Source organism: Mobula birostris, chromosome 2 (genome assembly GCF_030028105.1).
Source record: "Mobula birostris isolate sMobBir1 chromosome 2, sMobBir1.hap1, whole genome shotgun sequence".
In the NCBI taxonomy this organism is placed as follows: Eukaryota; Metazoa; Chordata; class Chondrichthyes; order Myliobatiformes; family Myliobatidae; genus Mobula; species Mobula birostris.
The window spans coordinates 96251681-96275630 of record NC_092371.1 but is presented as its reverse complement, the minus strand read 5'-3'; the positions used below and the strand labels follow the sequence as shown (position 1 = coordinate 96275630).

Genomic DNA, 23950 nt, shown 5'->3' with positions numbered 1-23950 from the left:
GGAAGGACCTAATGCTATTTGAGAGCCTGGCTGTTCAGATTTGCTGCTTTGTTCAAGTGAGACGTTGGATCTGTAGCCTGCAGTGTGAAATGTGAATGAGGGACTGAACTGGGAGGGCAGATGCCACACGTGGCTGTGTTAATGGGAGTGAGTGTTGGTGCTCAAAAACCTACTTCTACATCTCAGTGAGTGTGAACTTAGTATGTGGAAATCTCTTCCTTAAAATACTTAATAACTTTTCTCCTTCTTGCTTGCATGACAGAACTATGTTGTAGTTATTAAATCTCCTTGTTCCTTTGCCAGGGTCTTCGGAAGAGGGAGCTACTGAAGGAGATGCTTCCAGTGATTGGCCAGAACCTTCGGTTCCAGAGGCTCTTCACAGAGTATCAGGACCAGCTGGATCTCCTGAGGGACAAGTAACACTGCCCTAGTGGGTGCTTGATGAGGATCTGACCGCGAACGCTCTCTGGGAGATTTGCTGCGGCCGGCAGGTGACCCTACCTGGGAGCGATGGACTTTAGAAGGTTTGGGTTTCAATCTGAGGGAAGAGTCCGTATTCAGCTACACTAGGCTGGCCCACTGCAGTGGATGACATGCTCACAGAAGCAGCGCAACAGACGGTGCTGGTCTTAATGCATCACTTCACAACAAGCGGCCGTGCAGCGCACGGGAGAGATGATTGATAACTGTACTGGGGGACATTGGTGAGCAGGGAGCCAGTACTGCACCCAGAGAATGGTTACAAGCAACCAAGCTTTAACATCTCTAGCCACTGTGTGACAAACACTGGCCTCCCTACTTGCCAGATATTGACTTCTCAGTCCTTGCTCATTTTATAAACTGTCAAGTCCAATACTGTTCAACACTCAGAAGTTTACTGTTGTTCCTTGCCTTGGAGAGGCAAGGACAGCACAACTGAAAGCTGTCAGTCTTCGGACCCTCTTGGTTAGAAGATGAACTGCTGAGTTCAGACTTTTCATGGTGTTAGTTTTCTGTTTGCCTGATGTTACTAAATTACATACTTGTTTAATGTATGTCCTTGTTAGATGTGTGAATGGGGAGAAAAGAATTCTAATGAGCCACCATGGGCACGGCAGAGATGTACAGAAACCTAATTCGCCCTTTGGTACCGTTTAACTTTATACAGGCAAATTTTTCGTCTTTTTTTTAATAAAATAAAGATAGAATATTGCATCCCTGTTTCTCCCTTCTAGGTACACAGTAAAGCCTCTTTGATTTGCAGGTAAAACACTGTGTGTCAGGCACTGAGAGACTGCACTTTCCTGGCAGAGAGGTGCATGTAGTTGCAGCAAGCTGCTGAATTATATGGAGGGAGCGGGTTGTTCCAGCTGGATTGGAAGATGCTGGAAACTGGTATTTACAACTTTACCATTGCAGTAAATCAGCTGCACGAAGCCCAGGATGTTCAGGATTACTATTCCATTGCAGTAATAGGCCTGAAACCCAAGTGTGAAATCAGTTGGATCTGAAGACTGCTCTTCTGGCTTTCCACTGGCGCCCTGCTGATCAGCATGGTCCCCTGATACCTTTATGTGGAAATAAAGTAAAGCTAAACTGCTGTGCACGTAAACCAGTATAGACAGGAGCAGGCTCTTCTGTCCATGATATCTGTGCCAAACACAATGTCCAATGAAAATGAATTGCTACTCCCTGTACATCTGTATGCCTGTATTCCCTGCGTATTCATGTGTCTGTTTAAAAGCCTCTAAACTGCCACTATGGTGTCTGCTTCCACCAGCACCCCCAGCAGCCCGTTCCAGGCACCGACCACTCGTTAAAACCATCACTTGCCCCATACATTTCCTTTAAACTTCCCTCCCCTCATGTCCTCGGGTATTTCACATATCTATCCTGGGAAAAAGTAGCTCTTGGGTAGGCTTAGATAGAAAAATGGAGGACTATGTAGGAGGGAAGGGTTTGATTGATTGTAGAGTATGTTAAAAGGTCAGCACAACATAGTGGGCCAAAGGGCCTGTACTGTTCTGTTCTATGTGAACCCTATCTATCCCTCTCATAATTTTATGAACTGCCATCAGGTCTCCTCTCAGCCTCTGCTATTCCAAAGAAAACAACTCAAGTTTCTCCGATCTCTCCTGAAAGCTAATACTCTCAAACAACTCAAGTTTCTCCGATCTCTCCTGAAAGCAGTTTGTATCTTCTCCACAGTCTGCACATCCGTTTATTGTGAGTACCAGAAATGCGCACAATAGTCCTAATTGTGGTCTAACCAAAGTTTTATAGAGCTGTAACATGACTCCCTTGCTCTTATACTTAATGTCTCAGTCAATGAAGGGAAACCTACCATCTGCTGCCTTTTTCTGGTGGATCCTCTTTCAGGAACCATGGAGTTGAAGCTCAAGATCCTTCTGCACATTAATACGGTTAAGAGTCCTGACATTAACTGTATGCAGATCAATGTGGTCACCAACCATGGGCTCTGCCCTCATTTTGTACTTCACTTTGGGATTCAGTCTTCTGACTGAGCCTTGTTCTGAGGGAAGGGAACAGAATTATTGCAAGTTGGGCACCTGTGCAGAAAATAAGGGAGCATAACTGCTTTTCCAAAAAAAAGTGTAAGTGCACCCCTACCGGTGGTGTGTCAGGGTCAGAGGTTTTGTGTATTAGAAAGCCGAGCGTCCTGTATACGACTGAAATGTCCGAATAAAAGGAGTCCTTGTTAAGTTGGTACAAACACGGATACATGGACATATGGATAAAAACATGAGTATATTAATTGGCCTCTGCATCCCTACACTGCGGAGTGGAAACATTTCGGCTGTTCCTGCTGAGAGCACTTCAGTCATTACTGCAAGTTGCAGGCAGGGTGTGACTGATGATTTAGCACAGATTTGGATGCAGTTATGATAACAAAAGGGAAATAGGCGATGGATTTGATGCACAAATACTGGAGTAGTTCGTCCTTGCACATTGCTGGGAATCTCTATAACCTGTACTTAAAAATAGGAGACGTCAAGTCAGTGTGTCAAATAGGAATAAAAATTTATAGAACACTCTCACATCCTCAGTTCTTTATGACCAATGAAGTGCTCCTAAATGCAGCTGATGTTGAAGGCAAAAAACGTTGTTTTAACTTGGGCACAAAAAGATCCCACGATGTAATAAAATGTTTACCAGATGGCAAATTTCAGTGAGACGCAACAGAATGTAGATTCTGGAGCAAATAAAAATATAGTGGAAGAACTCAGCAGGTTGAGCAGCATCTGTGGAGACAGGATAATCTACATTTCAGGTTGAGACCCAGCAGGTGGCTGATGCAGGGTCTCTACCTGAAATGTGAATTATCTGTTTGTCTCCACAGATCCTGTTTCATTGACTGAGTTCTTATAACAATTTTTTTCGCAAGCTGTTTTATTGAAGTTTGTTTAGCGTAAAATTGCTCCTCACACCAAAAATGTTTTCCCTGCTTTTCTCCAAATAATTAATACCGTGAGGTATAGGAGCAGAATTAGTCCATTTGGCCCTTCGAGTCTGCTCCACCATTTCATTGTGACTTATTAATTTTCCCGCTCAGCTCCAATCTCCTGCCTTCTCTATGTTATCGCTTCATGCCCTGACTCATCAAGAATCTACCTTCCTCTGCCTTAAATATATCCAATGACTTGGCCCCCACAGCTGCCTGTGGCAACAAATTCCACAGATTCACCACTCTCTGGCTAAAGAAATTCCTCCCCATCTCTGTTCTAAAAGGACACCCCTCTATTCTGAGGCTGTGCTCTGGTTTTAGACTCCCACAGCACAGGAAATATCCTCTCCACATCTACTCTATTGAGGCCTTTCAATATTTGATGGATTTCAATGAGGTCACCCCTCATTATTCTAAATTCCAGTGAGTAGAGGCCTAGAACTATCAAACACTCCTCATGTGAAAATCCTTTCAATCCTGGAATCATTTTTATGAACCTCCTTTAAACCCTTTCCAATGTCTGCACATCCTTTTTTAGATAAGGGGCCTGAAACTGCTCACAATAGTCCAAGTGAGGCCTCACTAGTGCTTTGTAAACCCTCAATGTTACATCCTTGCTTTTATATTCTAGTCCTCTCAAAATTAATGCTAACATCACATTTGCCTTGGGCACCACTGACTGAACCTGAAAATTAATCTTTAGGGAATCCAGTACGAGGACTTCCAACACCCTTTGCACCTCAGATTTTTAAATTTCTATTTAGAAAATAGTCTACCCTTCTACTGCATGGCCATACACTTCACAACACTGTATTCCATCTGCCACTTCTAATCTGTCAAATTCTTTCTGTAGCCTCTCTTCTTCCTCAAAACTACCTGTCCCTCCACCTATCTTCGTATTGTCTGCAAACTTGGCCACAAAGCCATCAATTCCATCATCCAAGTCATTGACATATAACGTAAAAAGTGATCCCAAAACAGACCCCTGTGGAACACTCCTAGTCACCGGCAGCCAGCCAGAAAAGGCTCCCTTTATTCCCACTCTTTGCCTCCTGCCAATCTGGCATATGCTAGAATATTTCCTGTAATACATGGGCTCTTAACTTGTATAGCAGCCTCGTGTGTGGCACCTTGTCAAAGGCCTTCTTAAAATCCAAGTGCACAATATCCACCAATTCTCCTTTGTCAATTCTGCTTGTTATTTCTTCAAAGATTTTCCCCTAAGGAAACCATGCTGACTACGGCCTATGGTATCATGTGTCTCCCAGTATCCTGAAATCCCGCAGTCTTTTATAAACACCTGAGGACACAGATTTAATATGCAATCAAAAAACCAGCATTTCTGCTCATGTAGCTTCTGTCTGCATCGCACAGCACGGGCCTGTCAACTTGCATTGTAAATTGATATCCAAAATTAACTTGACAAATACAAGTGACTATTTTGAATTTCTTTCATGGGCATTCTATGGGATAAAGGGTGGTCATATTCAGGTGCAATATCCATGAGTTCTATTGTCTTCTGCCTACTTGGAATAAGGGGTCTGTGAGGTTATAATATTTACACAAATCAAGAATTTTTGGCCTCTTCCCGCTTGCGTGACAAGCATATGCAAAATTTGGATCAACAGCTGAAGGTATGATAAGGGCATTGTGGACTGTGTTTGGAAAACATTATTGACCACGTTGTTCTGGTTGATAGCTAGTAGCTCCAGAGGTTCTGGTTGGCAGATGCTGGCATATTTGAGTCTAGAGGTTGAAGAGGGAAGTACAAAGGAGTGATTCCAGATGCACTTTGCATTCTACCCTTGCGCTATACTGGGAAGATCTGACGTGGGAATAGTGATCCCATTCACTTGCATGAGGCACCTCACCTTGTGGGAAAGATGTATGCTTTCTTAGCTTACTTTCAATTTTTTGGTGTTTTAGTGTACTTTTAATTTTAAAAAGGTAATTCTAAAAGGTGTTAAAATGACTTTTACATGTTTTGATCGCTGGAAGGCTGTCAGGCTGTTCTGAGACTGGAATCTTGGAACAAACTGCCCGACACCGACTGGTACAACACGGCCTGATCTGTCTTACTGGATTCCCGTCAGATGAGGGCAGCAGAGTGCCGCCGCTCACAGACCGGCCGCTCAAAGCACCCGGAGATTCAGCTTTAATCCTGACCTCCTACGGTTCCTATGTGGAGGTCGCTTGTGGTCCATGAGTCGCGGGTGCTCGAATTCCCACCTACATCCCAATGACGTGCGAGCTGATTGTTCAGTTGGCTGCAGTAAATTGCCCCTAGAACGTGGGTCATTTGTAGAATGGGTGGTGGTGAAGTAGTTGAGTTGAATGTGGGAAGCAGATGCTATAGGGAGATCTGCGTGTGTAAGGGGGCGCGGGTAGTTGGAATACGAATATTCTGGAAAACAGTGTGCACTCGGGGGCCATTCAATGTCATAAAGGAGTATGGATTAGGAGGGGGTAGAGTGGGGGTGTGCGTGTGGGGGCGGGGAGAAGGGGAGTGGGCACGTCTGGGAAGCAGGCAGTGAATCCAGGCAGGAACCAAATAAATAAAATTCTGAATTCTTAAAAGAGTGATCAAGTTCTGTTGAATGGCCATCAACCTGAAACATTAATTTTGCTGAAAGTAAAATCAAAACAAAAAATAAACAAACACACAGATGCTGGAAATCTAACATAAAATAAACCGCTGGACTATCTCAGCTTGGCAGGTTCCAAGGGTGGGAACTGAAATCGAATTAACATTTGGGATCGAGGATTCTCATCCTACGCAGTGCTGGTGAAGGTTGGTGGAGTGGGTGAAAGGGCCCATTACATCCTTTGACTGTATATTTCATTTTTATGTACAATATAACATTGCAACATTATGGAAAATTCGCACATTCTGACGAGAATAGAAGTGGACTTCTCTTTCTTAAAAGTGTTTGGAGTCAATTTTGGGAATTACTTCGAGGCAAGACACTGTAAGTGGTTCTGACTGACGGGAGTAAAAGGTCTTGACGCTTCATCCACTAGAGGGCAGCAATTGTTCAGTTTTGGAGTTCACACTCTGAGGCAGCAGATGTGACTTTCAGTTCCGCAGCTTGTCAAACAAAGATTAAATATAGTTTACTCCAAATGTAATCTACTAGCTGTAGATAAATGTACAGGATTACTGTTTAGTGTATCACCTTCATGTGTGTTCAGTCAGGGATAAATGTTCTGTGTATATACTGTACCGTTAAATACTTAGCAAACTCTGGCACAGTAATAAGTGATTAGATACAAAGTGAAGCTCTCTCCCAACTGTTTCAAGCATCTGACGTCCTTCTTCAGCCATCGTTCTTCTTCCCGCTTGCTAGGTTCCAAAAATTTCCCCAACTCACGCCAGTTTATGTCAGCTTCTGCCTTCTTTCCCAGCTGTACTGGTCACCTTTGCATCCCCTCCAGCTTGATTTAGAAATGGACACTCCGTGTATTTAATCATGTTTAAGATGGCTGGTATTGAAATGGGAAAGTCGCTAATTGCAGATGCTGAGAATCTGAAACCAAAACAAACTCTGCTAGAAATACTCAGCGGCTTAGACGTCATCTGCGGAGCAAGTTGCTAGGTGATCTCACAACAGGATGAGGGAAATTTAGTTTAAGACATTATAAGAATGATGTGAAAACTTTAGAGAAGGTGTAGAGGAGATTTACTTGGATACTACCTGGACTAGAGAGCATGTCTTATGAGACATGCCAGCTTAAGGCAGCTTTGGCTTCTGGTTGAGCAATCTGGAGTTTTTCTCTTTGGACTGAAAGAGGATGAAAGATACAGATTAAGTGGGCAGCCATAGACATTTTCCCAGCTTGGAAATGATTAATACGAGGTGGCATATTTTTAAGGCGATTGGAGGAAAGTATGGGGAATGGGTTAGGTAGGTTTACACAGTGGTGGGGTAAGGTCTCTGGCTATCCACTCGATTGCAGTAATCCGCTGTTACAGAGAAGCAGTGCTTTATTCAGAAATCCACAAAGGCCATTTAATTTAAGATTTTAAACCTACTACTAGACCAGGTTTGCCTGCCCATTCTGATATACCTTCCACGAGGCTTGGTGACTTTATTTTTTGTTTGATAACACTCCATTGAAAGTCATTACAGCACTCTACTTCTGATCAGATCAATTGTACTTTCTTGCTTCTCAAAAGTTAGAAAAATAAAAATTATACAGAGGGTGCAGCTTCCATACCTCAACTGTGTCTTGAATTGTTAAGCAATGGTCAATGATGAGGCAGCATCTTGCTTTCCATAGACATGCCATCATATAACTTTCAGACAATTTCAGTGTCTTCAGTTAACTTGCTGCCATGATGTGGTGGTGACACTGTGCATGGATTCCATTCTAATATAATTTCACAGCACAGAGCCATTTGCAGATGGTTGAAGTAAAAGAAGTCAGGGATCTTCACATTTAAAACTTGATAGCAGACTTGATGGTGCACCTGGAAGAGCTGTTGCCTCAATACCAGAGGCCCCAGTTCAATGGATGCTACCCCTGTGTGAGGTTTGCTCAATTCCAATGTGGCGGTGTGGGATTCCTCTGGGTGCTCCTGCATTCCAAAATTGTGTTAATTGGCCACTGTAAGATCACCACGTGTGTGTGAGTAGGTGGTAAAATCTAGGATGGGGGGGTGAGGGTTGGAGGGTTGATTAAAATGTGGGAAGAATAATAAATAGGATTAATATGAGATGGTTGATGGGCATGTGGATGATGAGCCGAACGACCTATTTCCCTGCTGGATCTTTCTTTCTTTCTTTATTAATCTTTTTATTGATTTAAAAGGAACATAAATACAATCAACTGGAGACAGGGGTTAAAGGTTATTTGAATAGCATGCCGTTCACCTATTGGACGGTTTCTGGGGCAGTATCTTTCTATGACTCCATGAGATTAGTTTATTTTATAATATATTATTGCTACAAACATAATTTTGTTTGGTTTTGAGAAGTAATCATTTCTGTCCATTTTAAATGTTAGATTCTATTTTTTTGGAAACTTTGGATAGTTGCATTCCTTCCCACCCCTGATTTGAAACCTTCCTATAAATTAAAAAAAAATAAAGATAGAGAAACTGTGCACCTTTGACTAGAAGTTGAAGTACTTAGGCTGTGAACAGAGCAATGTTATTTTATTGACAACTTAATTTGCTTTCATTGAAACGTTTCCACTTTACACCAACTAGAACGTAGTAAGATGTGGGCAAGGACAGAATCAGACCAGTGTGGGATTTATCTCCAATTAGATGCTGAGAATATTCAGCAAAGTTAAAGAACAGGCTTCTAAACCATGAGAAAATATTGAGATCAAATTGTTTCTAATCTCTTTATTCTCAGTTACGATAGTATTCTATGACGCAAACAGAAATAAACGTGACGTGATGACCACAATAGTGGTAGAGTGACCAAGACTGCAAGCCTTGCTCACTCAAATTGAATGCAGAAGGACAGGCAAAAAAGAGAAGGAAATGAGATGAGGCAAGTTCACATTCAAGTTTGTTGTCGTCTGACTGTACATATATACAACACGGTGCACTCAGAAACCATATATCAGGCATAACAACTGATTTGACTCACGATCAAAGAATTGGTTTGGCTGGAAATAAACAACATATAGCAAGGAAGTCACTGGTAGTCTTGTCTAGTGGCAGCTCCATTGTAGGGTACTATAAAGCAAGAATTCACATAGGGATGAATGAAAGCTATAAGAATAATTGTGGGTGCTTTTAATGTTCAGGACAGGAACGTAAAATTGTCAAAGCCAATTTGGAGATTATTGTTTAGTTGTTCCTCTTCAACTTTTCAGAATCAGAACCAGGTTTATTATTACTGGCATGTGTCGTGAAATTTGTTAACTTAGCAGCGGCAGTTCAATGCAATACATGATATAGAAGAAGAAGAAGAAAAATAAGTAACTCAAATACTGTATATATATATATATATATATATATATATATAATAGATCGAAATTGTGCAAAAACAGAAATAATATATATTAAAAAGGTGAAGTAGTGTTCACGGGTTCAATGTCCATTTAGGAATCGGATGGCAGAGGGGAAGAAGCTGTTCCTGAATCGCTGAGTGTGTACCTTAAGACTTCTGTACCTCCTGCCTGATGGTAACAGTGAGAACAGTACATGCCCTGGGTGCTGGACGTCCTTAGTAATGGACGCTGCCTTTCTGAGACACTGCTCCCTGAAGATATCCTGGGTACTTAGTCGGCTCCATCGAGCCTACAAAATGTACAACCCTCTGCAGCTTCTCGTTTGGCATTTTATCGTTATTAACGTCTGGTACCTAATTTTCATCCAATGCGTTCTCTTTAATTACCCTGCCATCTTCAAGCTCTTTTCAAAACTAGGACTTGGAAAAACCTGGACTTGAGAAAATGTCACCTTGGCTTGTTCACTATACTTTAGATAGTTACGTTATGTGCAATTGGTGGTAATGGGAAGGTGGAAGAAATGGCGAATAGTTTAAGTTGGAGTGCAATAGGTGAGCAGATAATATTTAAAACGAAATGTCCAACCAAATATAAGATAGGTCTTGCAAATTTATTGTATCTGAAGTATAATTACCAACTGAGCAAATAATAAATGAATAATCAGTTCAAACTCTGTATCAGAACAATAAAAGATAGAAGTTTATGGACATTGAAGTAATCCAAGATATATAGAGATGTCTTTTTCTGGAGAATCTCCAGTTAAGTCATAGTACCACAGTGAGATAGAGAGAACCACCGAGAAAGTGCAATGTAGGTAGGCAATAAGTTGTAAGTATCAACGAAGTAGATTCTGAGGTGAGAAGTTCATCTAAGGAACCATTTAATAGTCTTGTAACAGTGTGGTAGAAGTTGACCTTGAGCCCGGTGGTATCTACATCGAGACTTTTGTATCTTCTGCCTAAGGAGACGGGAGAAGAGAGAACGTCTGGGTGGGTGATTATGCCAGCTGTTTTGCTAGGGCAGTGAGAAGTGTAAACAGAGGCCATGGAGTGGAAGGCTGAGCTTTTTCCATAATTCTCTGAGATTTCTTGTGGTCACAGGCAGAGCAATTGTCATACCAAGCCGTGATGCGTCCAGATAGGGTGCTTTTTTGTGATGCATTGATATAAATTGTTAAAGGTCAAAGGGGACATGCGAAATTTATTTACACCCCCCCCCCACCCGAGGGAGCAGAGACGCTGGTGAGCTTTCTTGGCCATGAAGTCCACGTGGATGCACCAAGACAGGAGCTTGGTGATGTTCACTCCCAGGAAATTGAGGCTGTGATGCTGTCAACCTTTCAACCTCTACACCGTTGATGAAGACAGGAGATCGCGGCCATCAGTGTACGGGGGGGTGGGGAATGGTAGGTAAGAGTAGGGGACTGAGGACGAAATCTTGCAGAGCACCAGGGTTTGGAATACTTGTGGCGGAGGTGTAGCTGCCTCTCCGTACTGATAGTGGTCTGTTAATCAGAATTGGTTCGATTTAGAAATTAGTATTCCCGTTTATCAGATATTTAGAAATGACTGGGCAACTACAGCAAGGAAGAGTGGCCTTTAATTGCTTGTCAGGAGAATATAAGTAATTAAAATCATTGGAGACCTGCGGTTAAAATTGAGGATAAGGCAAGCCTGAATAGGGTTATATCTATGTTATGAATTTATGCATTCTGCCAGATCACTGTTCGGATGGGAGTGTTGTGGCAGAATGGTTAACTTCAGAGTTTAGCAAAGCGATACAGCAAACATCAAGTTGCATTAGTAGGGGATTTCATATTTTATACATACACTCGGGAAAGCAGAGTAACTCTGTCGAGGAAACTAATTTGTTCACATTAAAGATAGTTTTCTGCAGCAAACTCTTCTGTATTCAGGCCACGAATAATTACTGTAAACTGAGTGTGTATTAGCAATAATCAATTAGATGATAAAATTTGTATGTTATATATCCCCGGTGAGAAAGTGAAACACTTTCCAAATAAACATAACATACACTTTGGAATATAATGCAACGTAAAAGAGAGTATTCTTGATCCAAGAGAGTGTGGAAAATTAATCAGGATAAGAAAACAGCAAGGGAAACGATCGGCACCTAGCGATCAGCTGAAACCAGTCCTCGACTCACTTTCACTGATAGGTCGTTGTCCCAATCAAGGTTTTCAATTGTTCTGGGGTAAACCAAAGAATTCAACTCATTCTCTCCAGTACACCGATTTGAGTTTGAGACTGGTGTTGTTTTACCGAATAAACGGTTATTTCGAAATCCAGCTTGTTCTATTGACTGGCTTCGAATCTCATCAGTAGCTACAGGTGCACGAACACAACAGAAGCCATAAAAGTCAGAAAGAGCTCCAGAAAGAGAATACAAACACATGTGAACGAAATATCTGTAATCACTTTGCAATTATATTCAAAACTAACCAGTGAAGGTTAATGCAGTTGCTTTAAAACAGATGGGCACAATTAGAAATGTCATACGTTGGAAAATAACTTGGTTCCAGCCCTTACAACAGAAAAGAAGCCTCAAGAACACAATAGGAACTGCATTGCTCAAATCTGCCCTGCTATTCAGTATGTTCATGCTGTTCAGCTGGTCTAACTACGCATATAGAATTCCAGGCATTTACCATCCACTGCAAAAAGAATTTTTATGTACCTTTGTTTTAAATCATCAGACCTTTATTTTGCCAAGTTTATTCTCATATGCACAAGTACACGTATGCACATGTGCAATGAAATTCTTGCCTGCATCACCCTCACAGGCACATGATATTAGAAACACAACATTCACAAGAAAAAACATACATTGAATATAACATACAAAATTATACAAGGAAGAACACATAATAAAAAACTATTACAAAGTGGTCAAAGTGTTGTTATACTGAGGATTAAGGTTGTGCACCTTGTTTCAAGGACCAGCTGATTGAAGGGAAGTAGAGATTCTTGAATCTGTTGGTATAGACATTGGGCTTCTGTACCTATGGAGGCTGTGAAAAGATGGCATAGTCAGATGGTATGAATCTTGGATGACAGATGTTCACTTCTTGAGCCAGTGCCTCGTGTAGACCATATCCACTTATTCAAGACTCTCCCCTAATGGAAATCTTTCAAGATTTATGCTGTCGTGTCCTATCAGTATCTCAGAACAATAAGGACACCTCCCATTCTTCTGAATCCAAGGTTTATGGGCCCAAACTATTTAACCTCATTTGTTAGGACATCCAGAAATTGGCCTGGTGAATCTCTTTTTGACAGCTTCCAATGCTTTAATATTTATTTTTTAGGTTAGAAAGTTAAAACTTAGCACAGTACTCCAGGAATGACCTTACTAGCGCTCTCTACATTTGTATAAATTTTCCCTAGTTTAAAACTTCAACCGCTTGTAATGATTTATCTAAGTGCCACAGAAGGTAATGTCATGAGGACTGAAACTAGTTAGAATTGACACAAGGTAGGACGTAACACTGAAAATAGCAGCGAGAACTGAAAAACCGATTTCTTTTCCACACTAGGATTTGAAAGGTCAGTAACTGGGAGGTTGCTGCAAGTGGTGGGTGCGGGTTCAATTTCAGCATTTGAGAGAAATTTCGGTAAGTACATGGATGGGAGAGGTATGGAGGGCTGTGGTTCAGGTGTAGGTCGATGATACTACTCAGTATAATAATGTGGCACAGATTAAATGGGCCGGATGGCCTGCTTCTGTGCTTTAGGACTCTGTGATACTATTTACCACACACAGAGCAACACCGTTCAAGCCTAATCCATTGCTCATTGCAGACCGTTCCAGATCTCATTGCCAGCAGCAAGGCGAAGAAGGAGATTCTGCTGTCGGCATCATTTCAGTGACACTCTTCTGTCTGTATCTTGTTTTACGGCGGTTGGCATCCAGCTTAATGGTGCATTACTGCCACCCTCTGCTCCAGAATGTGCACTAGACATACATTCTAAATCCCTTTACCTAATCGCTTGCGCGCGTGCGCGCACACACACACACCTACACTTCACCCTCCCATCTTTGACCATCCTAGTATCCTATTCCTGTTTATTCGTCATATTCTATAAAAAACCCCTGTACCCCTTAAAAATGCTAAAAACACCCGGACTTGTGCTCTCTCACCCATGCCCAGCAACCCTTTTAATGTGAATTCCTGCATCCCCAACTCCCTTAATTTATTTCTCATCATAGAAACATAGAAAATAGGTGCAGGAGTAGGCCATTCGGCCCCTCGAGCCTGCACCGCCATTTATTATGATCATGGCTGATCATCCAACTCAGAACCCCGCACCAGCCTTCCCTCCATACCCCCTGATCCCCGTAGCCACAAGGACCATATCCAACTCCCTCTTAAATATAGCCAATGAACTGGCCTCAACTGTTTCCTGTGGCAGAGAATTCCACAGATTCACCACTCTCTGTGTGAAGAAGTTTTTCCTAATCTCGGTCCTAAAAGGCTTCCCCTTTATCCTCAAACTGTGACCCCTCGTTCTGGACTTCCCCAACATCGGGAACAATCTTCCTGCATCAAGCCTGTCCAATCCCTTTAGGATTTTATACGTTTCAATCAGATCCCCCCTCAATCTTCTAAATTCCAATGAGTACAAGCCCAGTTCATCCAGTCTTTCTTCATATGAAAGTCCTGCCATCCCAGGAATCAATCTGGTGAACCTTCTTTGTACTCCCTCTATGGCAAGGATGTCATCTCTCTCTGTATCCCATAATTCCTGCAACACAAAACTACATGTTCTACTGACTCCTCTTCCTGACATTTCTCACACAATCCTGTCTGGTGTTTCCCTATCATTTTCAATGTTTTGTTTAATGCACAATGCCCCAGCCTTAACCTAGTCCACACAATTTCCTCTCTTCTGTTTCCATTACCTACCCTAGTAACTGCAACACTCTTTTGTATTTGATATAAATGCCTCCCTTTCCCCTCCCTGTCCCATCAGTGACGCTCTTGTTAAGCTCCTGTGATCTTATTGTGCTCCCACGTTACCCGCCAAGATCAATCAATCAATCCGGGATCACGCGGGGAGGCTTATCCCAAACAGCTGTTTATTAAAACAGTTTAATTGCAAGCAGTCATCATACCACAGGCAAATTTCCTGTAGATTATATTAGGAAAAGCACGACATTAGTAGAGAAGTGAGTCAATTATAGAGTGTATACAAAAATGCAAAATGTACCGTTGATGCACAGTATGTGCTTGAGGACACTGAACTAGACGAAAAACTGTGTCATTACCATTCTGCTCAATTCAAGGGAACTTGGACACAAGGGTTCTGAACTTAAAGAGGGGTAACTTTGAAGGTATGAGACGTGAATTAGATAAGATAGACTGGCAAATGACACTAAAAGGATTGACGGTGGATATGCAATGGCAAGCATTTAAAGGTTGCATGGATGAACTACAACAATTGTTCATCCCAGTTTGGCAAAAGAATAAATCAAGGAAGGTAGTGCACCCGTGGCTGACAAGAGAAATTAGGGATAGTATCAATTCCAAAGAAGAAGCATACAAATTAGCCAGAAAAAGTGGCTCACCTGAGGACTGGGAGAAATTCAGAGTTCAGCAGAGGAGGACAAAGGGCTTAATTAGGAAAGGGAAAAAAGATTATGAGAGAAAACTGGCAGGGAACATAAAAACTGACTGTAAAAGCTTTTATAGATATGTAAAAAGGAAAAGACTGGTAAAGACAAATGTAGGTCCCCTGCAGACAGAAACAGGTGAATTGATTATGGGGAGCAAGGACATGGCAGACCAATTGAATAATTACTTTGGTTCTGTCTTCACTAAGGAGGACATAAATAATCTTCCAGAAATAGTAGGGGACAGAGGGTCCAGTGAGATGGAGGAACTGAGCGAAATACATGTTAGTAGGGAAGTGGTGTTAGGTAAATTGAAGGGATTAAAGGCAGATAAATCCCCAGGGCCAGATGGTCTGCATCCCAGAGTGCTTAAGGAAGTAGCCCAAGAAATAGTGGACGCATTAGTGATAATTTTTCAAAACTCGTTAGATTCTGGACTAGTTCCTGAGGATTGGAGGGTGGCTAATGTAACCCCATTTTTTAAAAAAGGAGGGAGAGAGAAACTGGGGAATTATAGACCAGTTAGCCTAACGTCGGTGGTGGGGAAACTGCTGGAGTCCGTTATCAAAGATGTGATAACAGCACATTTGGAAAGCGGTGAAATCATCGGACAAAGTCAGCATGGATTTGTGAAAGGAAAATCATGTGTGACGAATCTCATAGAATTTTTTGAGGATGTAACTAGTAGAGTGGATAGGGGAGAACCAGTGGATGTGGTATATTTGGATTTTCAAAAGGCTTTTGACAAGGTCCCACACAGGAGATTAGTGGGCAAACTTAAAGCACATGGTATTGGGGGTAAGGTATTGATGTGGATAGAGAATTGGTTAGCAGACAGGAAGCAAAGAGTGGGAATAAACGGGACCTTTTCAGAATGGCAGGCGGTGACTAGTGGGGTACCGCAAGGCTCAGTGCTGGGACCCCAGTTGTTTACAATATATATTAATGATTTGAATGAGGGAATTAAATGCAGCAACTCCAAGTTTGCGGATGATACGAAGCTGGGCGGCAGTGTTAGCTGTGAGGAGGATGCTAAGAGGATGCAGGGTGCCTTGGATAGGTTGGGTGAGTGGGCAAATTCATGGCAGATGCAATTTAATGTGGATAAATGTGAAGTTATCCACTTTGGTGGCAAAAATAGGAGAACAGATTATTATCTGAATGGTAGCCGATTAGGAAAAGGGGAGGTGCAACGAGACCTGGGTGTCATTATACACCAGTCATTGAAAGTGGGCATGCAGGTACAGCAGGCGGTGAAAAAGGCGAATGGTATGCTGGCATTTACAGCGAGAGGATTCGAGTACAGGAGCAGGGAGGTACTACTGCAGTTGTACAGGGCCTTGGTAAGACCACACCTGGAGTATTGTGTGCAGTTTTGGTCCCCTAATCTGAGGAAAGACATCCTTGCCATAGAGGGAGTACAAAGAAGGTTCACCAGATTGATTCCTGGGATGGCAGGACTTTCATATGAAGAAAGACTGGATGAACTGGGCTTGTACTCATTGGAATTTAGAAGATTGAGGGGGGATCTGATTGAAACGTATAAAATCCTAAAGGGATTGGACAGGCTAGATGCAGGAAGATTGTTCCCAATGTTGGGGAAGTCCAGAACGAGGGGTCACAGGCTGAGGATAAAGGGGAAGCCTTTTAGGACCGAGATTAGGAAAAACTTCTTCACACAGAGAGTGGTGAATCTGTGGAATTCTCTGCCACAGGAAACAGTTGAGGCCAGTTCATTGGCTATATTTAAGAGGGAGTTAGATATGGCCCTTGTGGCTATGGGAATCAGGGGGTATGGAGGGAAGGCTGGGGCAGGGTTCTGAGTTGGATGATCAGCCATGATCATAATAAATGGCGGTGCAGGCTCGAGGGGCCGAATGGCCTACTCCTGCACCTATTTTCTATGTTTCTATGTTTCACGTATTCTTAGAATTGGAAAAAAATCACTTCAGAATAACTTGACGGAAGATCTCAAAATTACGTTTTCTTGCTTCTAAGCTCACTTATAACCACATTGAACCCATTTGCACGCTACAAATGAGGCACCCGAACGAACTGCTCGTGTCTGCCCCTCTGGGGCCGGGCCATGCCACAGGAAACCGCAACAAAAGTGAGGTGTATAGGGTAAGACGGGGGGATAGCAACTCTAGTAGAGAACTTGTCTTGTCCATTCCGGGGCAGCTCACTCATCTTTCGGCCCCACGGGATATCAGCTCCCAGGTGTGGCTCCAAGTAGCTGTTTGCATACAACAGCGGGGCAGTCCGGTACACCGCTTCGACAGTAGGGCTAAACCAGGTGAGGGTAGCTGGCGGGCCTCATAGCCCGGTGAGACAGGGATCTGTCTGTCCCAGCATGTGAAGTCAGCTCCAGCGAATTTAATTCTCTTTCTCTGCTGTGGTTTTCCTCCATTCTCTGTTTTCCAGCAGTAAGGGTGAACAAGGCAAGGGAGAGAAATGGAAATCCTGTCGGGAGGAGGAGCGGAGCTCCTTCAAGATGAAAGCTCCCAGAGGAGAAGTGCTGGTGAGGTGAATAGTGATGCAAAGTAAAGTATTGCCCAGCAGTTCAGGCAGCACCTGTGGAGAGAGAAACAGAGTTAAAAGCTTTGGCTTGATGATATTTTGTCCAACACACAGCTCAGGGCTACATAAGTAAAAAAAAAGGCGCAGATAGATCAATGTCAGGATGTAGTTACAGAACTGATTGAACATTTCTGTTTGGACAGTTAGGCAGCGATTCAGAGACAGCGGTGGGGGGAGGGTGGTGAGGACTGGGGGTGTGGTAAATATGTGACTGGGATAATGTTGCTGATGGCCAACAGACATTATGAGAATTAGAAAGGGCCTTGGCTACACCCTTGGACAACACGAGGAGTAAAGGGAGCGAGCGGAGAAAAAAAACTGCCGTGGTGATTCTAAGGCCGTGATTGAATAAACCACGGACAAAATTCAGCGTGTCCAGTGCCGTGCAGTTTGAATTTTGACCAGAAGATGGTGTGGAAGGTTGAAAATAGGCCGAGGGAGCTGATCCTCTCCCCCTCCCACTTTCAAATCTCTTACTAACTCTTCCTTCAGTTAGTCCTGACGAAGGGTTCGGCCTGAAACGTCGACTATACCTCTTCCTAGAGATGCTGCCTGGCCTGCTGCGTTCACCAGCAACTTTGATGTATGTTGCTTGAATTTCCACCATCTGCAGAATTCCTGTTGTTTGAGGGAGATGATGGATACATTGCCCTTGAAAGTATCATGTTGCATGTCATTGGCGACTTCGGTCAGAGCTGCTTCGAGGAAAAAGTATGGAGAGGGGTTGATGCCGCTGGGGCGTTATGACTGGAATGTTATTGACATAGAGTTACAGGTTTGGAAGGTTATTTGTAGGAGGTCTTTATGGGGGAAAAGGAATTGTTAGTTTATGAGGATGGAAGATCAGAATGTGTGTGTTCATGAATACGGAACTCGGGACCGTAAAGAACACCCCTCCCCACTGCAAGGTGAGTATAGCCATTGAGCGCTGATCTGAACAATACGAAATAAATACAGATCTAAACAAGCGTACAGATGAGCAACCAACCATATACCTGCCTAGCTTTTCCTCTATCCCACCTATCTTCTGAGGTGTACCGGAGAAGAGATGACTTTAACAGCAAAATTTCAGAAAGCATCAGCCATTAGGCGAATGGTCATGCAGTATTGAAACGCTTACCTCCGCCAGCGAACAAGTCTCTACCATAACAATAAAGGGAAAATAATGACCGAGTGAACCGTAGGAAGAACAGATTACTCAGTCCATCTGGAACACTCCCCTATCTAAGCGGGGCATCATGCACTAGTTAATTTAACAGCACTCTAACAACAGTACTCACCCAACAGCAGTTGTACCAAGTAGGGAGATAAATGGCGAAGCAACAACACATCATGAAACAAAGTAACAAACACACAAAAGGCCTGTGCAGCACACAGAAATCTAGGGGCAAATTCAACTTAGGCCCACCCTTCCAAAATTAAAAAAAAATTGGACGAACCCCCATTATGTTACAACGTCAGCTCTCCAGAAGTAACAGGAAGGAGTCAGGCCACAAAAGGAATATCAAGCAAAAGACATTTATTAAATTAACGTTAAGGTAATGGGGAAACGGGTGATATGTGGTGTGGTAGTACTGGCTGAAGAATGAGAGTGAGAGAAAGAAAGAAAGAGGCCTTGTTTTTAAGTAGTCCCCAACGGGTGCCGGCAATGGAAGGGTACTTGCAGGTCTCCCCGGGAACTGCAACACAGGATAAAGAGGAAAGACAGGCCAAGAAATGTTCAGGAGCAGGGAGATGGACGGGCCGAACAATGATGGAACTGTGAAGAAGCTGCTCGCTGCCGCTTGGCACCAGACTTTCAAACTGTGGCAGGGTTAATGAATGTGGATTAAGAAATTATGAGCAATTTTGCAGGGAGAAAAATCCAAGCATGTTACTGTGACTAAATGGCTTGAGTTATCAGGACAGAATGGATAGGCTGGGACTGTTTTTCTTAGAAGCCGAAGGGTTTATAAATTCACGAGGGCCATAGATAAGGTAACCATAAGAGATTCTGTAAATGCTGGAAATCCAGAGTAATACAGAAAATTCTGAAGAAACTCATCAGGTCAGGCGGTATCTATGGAGTAGAATAAACAGTCCATGTTTCGGGTTTCAGGACTGAAAAGGAAATGGGGAGAAGTCAGAATAAGAATTCGGGTTGAGGTGATATGTAGAAAACTCAAAAGAGTGAACAAGAAGGAACCTATTAGTAGAGGAGAATGGGTCATGGGAAAAAAGGAAAGAGGAAAGGCACCAGAGTGAAGAGATAGGTAGGTGAGGTGAAGAGAAGGGGCAGACATCTGTGTTTCAAGGAAAGTGGTACATGCAGGTACATAGATTATTACAGTCTTTTTCCAACGGTTACTGAGTCTAAACCTATATGGTGCAGACTTAATATGAGAGGGGGAAGATTTAAATGCGACTCCAGTGGTACCCTTTTCCACTCATTGATGGATATGTGGAATAGTTGGTCAGAAGAACTGCGAGAAGCGGGTACAATTATAATAACTCAAAGGCACAGACAGATTCATAGATAGAAAGTGTTTAGAGGAATATAGGACACAGGTAGAAAACAATGGCCTAGCTCGGGTGAGCACCATGGTCAATGTGGACAAGCTGGGCCGTACGGCCTGTTTCCTTGCTGTATGAGAATAACTTCGTGTGATATTAATACGTCTAGAGGAATAAATGTTTGCGGCCATACGTTTTGACCCCAAACGTTATGTTGTCAGGTTTAAATGCATCTCCTTTGGTTAAAAAGGGGGTTGGAGTGAAAGAGAACAAACTTCCTGGTCGTATTCTATCCCAGACAAAGAAAAAAAAATCTGCTGATGGAATATGCTATGAGTTGGATCCTCATGGAAACTGGAGCTTCAGATGTAAAGGATGAGCAAAATGTAAAAAGTAAGGTGATTTAGTACAATCCAATATTTAGGGAGAAGCATGGTGGAAGAGCCTCTCGGAAGAATCTATCTGGATTCAAAATATGATTTATTCTCTTTAGGTGCAAAGAAAACAACTGTTAATTACATAAAATTGCAACAATTACATTTGCATAGCTTACTTCAGTATTGTAGGTGTGGTCAAGTAGTTCCACAGAGTTACATATTTTCAATGGGAATACATCTCAATTGACAGGCACGTCTGAACATTCAAACAATCTTTGGCAAGCCAGAATCCATTTAACGATGTATTAAGGATGGCTCTCTGGAAATACTGTACATACGTCCCAAATTTGTCCATGACCACGCTCTCATGATAGCACATGCATTCTAAACCGGGCAGCATCTCAGTAAACTTCCGCACCCTCTCCGAAGTCTGAACATCCTTCCCATAGTTGTAAATATGAGACAAAAGTCCGGTCTTAAACTAGTCATAGTGCCTTTCTAACCTCTTGCTTTACATATACTTTAACTTTCAGTCATCCTAAGGTGTTTCTAAACACTGACAACTTTGTCTCTCACCCCTTAAAGCACACTTTTTTTGTTTTTAACCGAGATTTGTGACCTCACATTTTTCACGCCAAAGGTTTCCATCCACAGCCTCTATGTATTCACCCACACTGCTCTTAGAATCATACTGGCAAGCTGAGTTCCCGCTAAGCTGTGCGCGTTTTTCAACCGGCGCACAAAGGAAATTAATGTGCGCACAAAAGGTTAGCTACCTAAAATAATGTAGTAATTAATAATTATACTTATTGAACATAATCTTTTAGCTAAATGTTTCTGTAACTAGTTTGTCCGTTTTTCAAGTACCACAATGCACGTCACCTTACATTTCCTGTTCCGGTTTGTACAGCTGCATCACGGCGGGAGCTATTTTTAGCGGATAGTGTTTGTACCGTAAAGTTCACAAAGATCGGTTTCAAATCCTGCAGATAGCTTACTAAGTTTTAATTGAAAAAAATTTACTATGTCGAATTGAAAAGAAGCGAAGGGCGTGAAGCGGAAAAGAACTTTACAGATTTTAAGTGATGTCTTTGATGAACTGGCTGCACTGTGCAAGATTCTGCAAAAAAGTGGCCTGACACCGATTGATTCACTTCATCTTGCGCGAGGCAAAATTAACAAGAAAACAAAGCAGTATCTGGGAGACAATGTTTCGTAGAGTGACAAAGTTAAAGTTTTGCTAAGCCAACAACGTGAAGAAAACATCACAGTAAATACAAGTTCGCTGTTGACTTTTATAAATAGTCTTTGTGTTCATTTAGAAGAAAGGTTTCCTGAAGATGAGGTACAAGAATGGTCAGCTTTTGATTTCTCTGCAATTGCAGATTGTGACTTCACATTTGTCGATGAACAAGTTAATGCCTTATGTCTTAAATATCATTATTTTCTAGCTGAAAATACTGTAATAGTTAGACAGTTTAATTATTACAAATTTTTCGTGCAAGAAAAAATTAAATCCAAACTGATTTCAAACTTTGATCAAATGGTGGCATTTGTGCTTCAAAATGAACAGCTTTGCGACCTTGCACAGTAGCAACCATCGTTTCATGATCCCTAAAATATTATACAACGTCTCCTCATCTAAATCGTTAATGTGGATTTTGAATGGCCGGGGTTGCAGATTCCTGAGGCGCCTGACTAGAGAGATCTTGCAACCGAAGTAACCTTTTAATCCTATTTTCTATTTTCCTGATGTTAACATGCCGCCGTAGCATCGTTGTTATAGCGACACTGTTACAGCTCAGTGCGTTCCGGACTTCGGAGTTCATCTCCAGTGCCGTCTGTCAGGAGCTTGTACGTTCTTCCCGTTAACTGGGTGGGTTTCCTCTGGGTGTTGCAGTTTCCACCCACCGTGGAAAGACATACAAGTTAGTAGGTCAATTGGTCATTGTAAATTGCCCCGTGGTTAAGGTAGGATTAAATGCATGGGTCGCTGGGTGGTGAGACTCATTTGGCCGGAGGGGCCTGTTCCACGCTGAATTCCTAAATAAATAGATACCCAATATTCACTTCAGTCAGGATATTATTCCTGTTACGGGTATTTTAATTCTTGCTTAATAATCTATTGTTATGCAACTTTTCAAAAGTCCGAACACACCACATCCATCGATTCTGTCCTTTGTGTTCCGTTTGTAGAATACTTGACAAAACTCTAATAGATCTGTCAAACATCAGTTCCCTTTCGTAAACTTATGCCCATTCTGTGATAAACCCATTATTGTTTTCTAGCTGTCTTCAAAATCGAATGTAATTAAATTTTCCCTCTCCTGTTGCCATTTGCCAGTTTCCCTCCTCTTCTGAATTAGGGTTCTAGTCACTATCTTCGCTTTTTGATTCTTGGGATGTTAGAAAATGCACAGCTTCAGCAAACACCCTCTCCATCGTCAACTCTTTCAAAAGACGGAGATGCAGATCAGCAAGTCATGGGAATTTATTTTATTCCCATTCCGTTAATTCGTCAAATACATTGCAGGGCCAGTATGTTCCTGCATTTAAGCTAGGTGCAACAGATGTAGGGATTTGGAGGGATTTCGAGAGTTGGATAAAGACAAAAAAGGAAGTTAGTGCCACGTATAGACAGGAGAAGTCCAGCAGGAGTTTATAAAGTGCAGGGTGCACTTAAAAGGAAATTTGGAAACAAAAGAGGATGCACGAAAAATATATTGATCTGATATGATAAAACGGAAGACATTTTAATTAAGAAAAAAAGAATAACCAGAAAAAGAGTAGTACATTTAGAGACCATCGTGATAATTTGTGCGTGAAGCCAGAACGTATCGGCTAGGTCCGAAATTAATACTTCCCATTGGTATTGGCTAAAGATAGGACTTTATAGATGGCGACAGCATGGAAGAGGTATATGAAAGTCCAGTGCAGGTTTCCATTAAAATAGGGGAGACACTTGAAGCTTTAGTGGAATTACAGGTGAATAAATTCCCAGGGCTGTAAGCGATTTATCCCAGGCTGCTTTGGATAGGGGCAAGGGAGGGGATTGCTAGGCCTAGCTGAGATTTTTAAACATTAGCTGGTCGCAGTTCAAGTACCCGATGATCAGCTGACTGGGATGTGGCAAAAAGGTCTGTTTGTAATAATGAGAGTAGGAAAATGCATGCTAAACACAGACCCTTGAGCCTGTTATCCATGGTGTGAATCTATTGGTAAGCATTTTGAGAGTCGGACTTCATAGTCACTTAGAAAGGTAGGAACGAATCAATGATATTCATATATGTCAAGAGAAAATCTCGACTGACCAATCTGTTAGAAAATTTTTAAGACATAATAAAGTGTACTGATGAGGACAGGGCAGTAGATTTGGTTCAAAGATAACACTACCTCTTTGGTAAGGTCACGCACGGAAATGGCTAAAAAGATAAGGCTCTAGTTGGCAAAT

At 42.2% G+C, this 23950-nt stretch overlaps 1 protein-coding gene across 3 annotated transcripts in view; it reads left to right on the top strand.

Moving 5' to 3' along the window:
- hira (histone cell cycle regulator a) overlaps positions 1-2947 on the top strand; it is a 140805-nt gene extending 137858 nt beyond the window's left edge. For 2 of the 3 annotated variants that reach the window (XM_072245421.1, XM_072245430.1), the window contains one exon: positions 304-2946. In XM_072245421.1, coding sequence (XP_072101522.1) covers positions 304-420 — 117 coding nt within the window. In that variant the 3' untranslated portion in view covers positions 421-2946. Of the gene's footprint in view, positions 1-303 lie in introns of all 3 variants that reach the window. The other variant, XM_072245413.1, reaches the window with a different exon arrangement.
- The last annotated feature ends 21003 nt before the right edge of the window (positions 2948-23950 follow it).